The sequence below is a fragment of the Vollenhovia emeryi genome, unplaced genomic scaffold, assembly GCF_000949405.1.
Source record: "Vollenhovia emeryi isolate VEMERY1.0 unplaced genomic scaffold, V.emery_V1.0 DF941393.1, whole genome shotgun sequence".
Lineage (NCBI taxonomy): Eukaryota > Metazoa > Arthropoda > Insecta > Hymenoptera > Formicidae > Vollenhovia > Vollenhovia emeryi.
The window spans coordinates 2,492-4,516 of record NW_011964973.1 but is presented as its reverse complement, the minus strand read 5'-3'; the positions used below and the strand labels follow the sequence as shown (position 1 = coordinate 4,516).

General features: G+C 31.0%; 1 protein-coding gene across 1 annotated transcript; it reads right to left on the bottom strand.

Moving 5' to 3' along the window:
* Nucleotides 1-585: 585 nt before the first annotated feature.
* On the bottom strand, nucleotides 586-1,759 carry LOC105571003. Its single transcript, XM_012028470.1, has 2 exons — nucleotides 1,481-1,759; nucleotides 586-1,415 (listed from the first exon to the last, which is right to left on the bottom strand). Exon 2 carries the CDS (start codon nucleotides 1,153-1,155, stop codon nucleotides 586-588), a length of 570 nt encoding a protein of 189 aa, XP_011883860.1. The 5' UTR covers nucleotides 1,156-1,415; nucleotides 1,481-1,759.
* Between the last annotated feature and the right edge of the window lie 266 nt (nucleotides 1,760-2,025).

Sequence of the window (2,025 nt, the reverse complement as noted above, 5' to 3'; positions counted from 1 at the left end):
CCTCCTCCCCGCGGTCCCCCCGCCACGGAGTACCCCCCTCCCTGCTGTCCCCTCGCCGCGGAGTACCCCCCGCCCCGCTCCCTCCTAGGAGCTCCCGGGGTAGAATCCCCCTATATACCCTACTCGTAATGAAATTGAAATAAAAGACAATTTATATATAAACGAATATATTGAGCGTGAAGATCAAGACAGCGATGAAAGTGATAATAATGAATGTCTAGGTGACAATGGGCGACTAAAAAGACAAGAAATTGCGAACAGGTTGCAAATACTGTAACGCGCAATATTAAGAAATTTGAAATCGTATAACCAGTCCTGAAAACCAGCACATATTTTTTTATGAATCCACCAATTTAAAAATCAAATAAGTTTTATTCACGCACACGCACACACAGGCACACATACACACACAATACTTAAAAAAAATTTTAATTTAGTTTTGTAAATAGTATTTTTACAGATTTTAAATATTGCTCCTGAAAAATTATAAAATTAAATTAAATAAAAAATAAACACAAAAGTTTTTGTACTATTATTTTTTGTTTTGTACTATTAATTTTTATTTAGAAGTATCATTCTTAGATTTTAATAACATGTACAATAACTCATTCTTTTTTCTAATATGTCGATTTTCTTTTTAGCCAATTCATTTTTTGTTTCTAATACAGTCGCAAATCTTTCCAACTGTTTTTCAATCATATTTTTAGACTCCTGTTTCTTCTCTATACTTTCTAAAATGTTGAGTTTTCTTAATTCCAGTTCTATAGCTTTATTTCTTTGGTTATACAGTTTCTTTTTATTTAATGGTGTTCCTTCATTGGAATCTCTGGTAGAAGCATCATGAGTACTTGTTTCATCATTTGAAATTGAAGACTGTTCATCAAATACGTTACTCAATGATGTCGATGGTCTCTCACTGCTACTTTCTAAATCACTGTCCGAAAACGCATTATAATTTGATGAAGCAGAATCAACGTAATTCAAAAATATTGTACTGTTATTAATATCATTGAAGTGTTGAAAAGATAAGGTTGGTGACGATAACCTGTGCTTTGAAAAATCTATAGCTTCGTTAGTAGAATCTTGCCCACTCTCCATTGATGAAATTCCTTCTTCGAAATTTACAGACTTATTCATATTGAAAATTTCATCCATCTCGTTGTAAAACACCCAATCCTCGCGGCCCCTTCCAGTTTTTTCTTATTATTTTTTATCCGTTTATACGTTGACTTCATGTTTCGTATTTTCCGATCGATACTATGGGCATTAGTTTTTGAATATCCCAATGCCTTCATTTCAGTTTCCATTTCCTTCCAAAGTTTTTTTAAATTTGGAATTCCGAAATTTTGAGAGCCGCTCCAGATATTTTGCTAATATCATTTTAGTTGATTTACGATCCCATAATGCTTTTGAATCTAAGACACATAATAAATAATAATAATAAACTAAAGTTAATTTAGCAATATTAAGTAATGCTTACCATTATCACTATCATCGATGCATTCAGTATCATCAACATGCGATTCTGTTGCATCAGTAGATAAATTTGCAAAATATTGTGCACAGTAAGTTTCATCTGGAACAAAATTAATATTTCAAAATGTTATAAATTTGCTCATCATTAACCTTTGTATAACTAATCTAACAAAAGTATCTTCCTTACAAAATCTTCTCTTTAAAAATATCTTCTCTAACAAAAGTATCGTCCTTACAAAATCTTCTCTACAAAAATATCTTCTCTAACAAAAGTATCTTCCTTACAAAATCTTCTCTACAAAAATATCGTCTCTACAAAAGTATCGTCTCTACAAAAGTATCTTCTCTACAAAAGTAATTCTCTTAAAAATCAAACTAAAAATTTTATCGGAAAAATAATGTAGGTAATATTTTCTGCAAAAGTATTTTCTCTACAAAAATGTCATCTCTATAAAAATATTTTCTTTACAAAAATATCGTCTCTACAAAACTATCTTCTCTACAAAAGTAATGATATCAATAAATTGCGCCAAATATAACAATGGATAT

Coding starts and splice junctions, on each gene's coding strand:
- LOC105571003 (XM_012028470.1), bottom strand. CDS start 1,155: ATGGATGAAATTTTCAATATGAATAAGTCTGTAAATTTCGAAGAAGGA.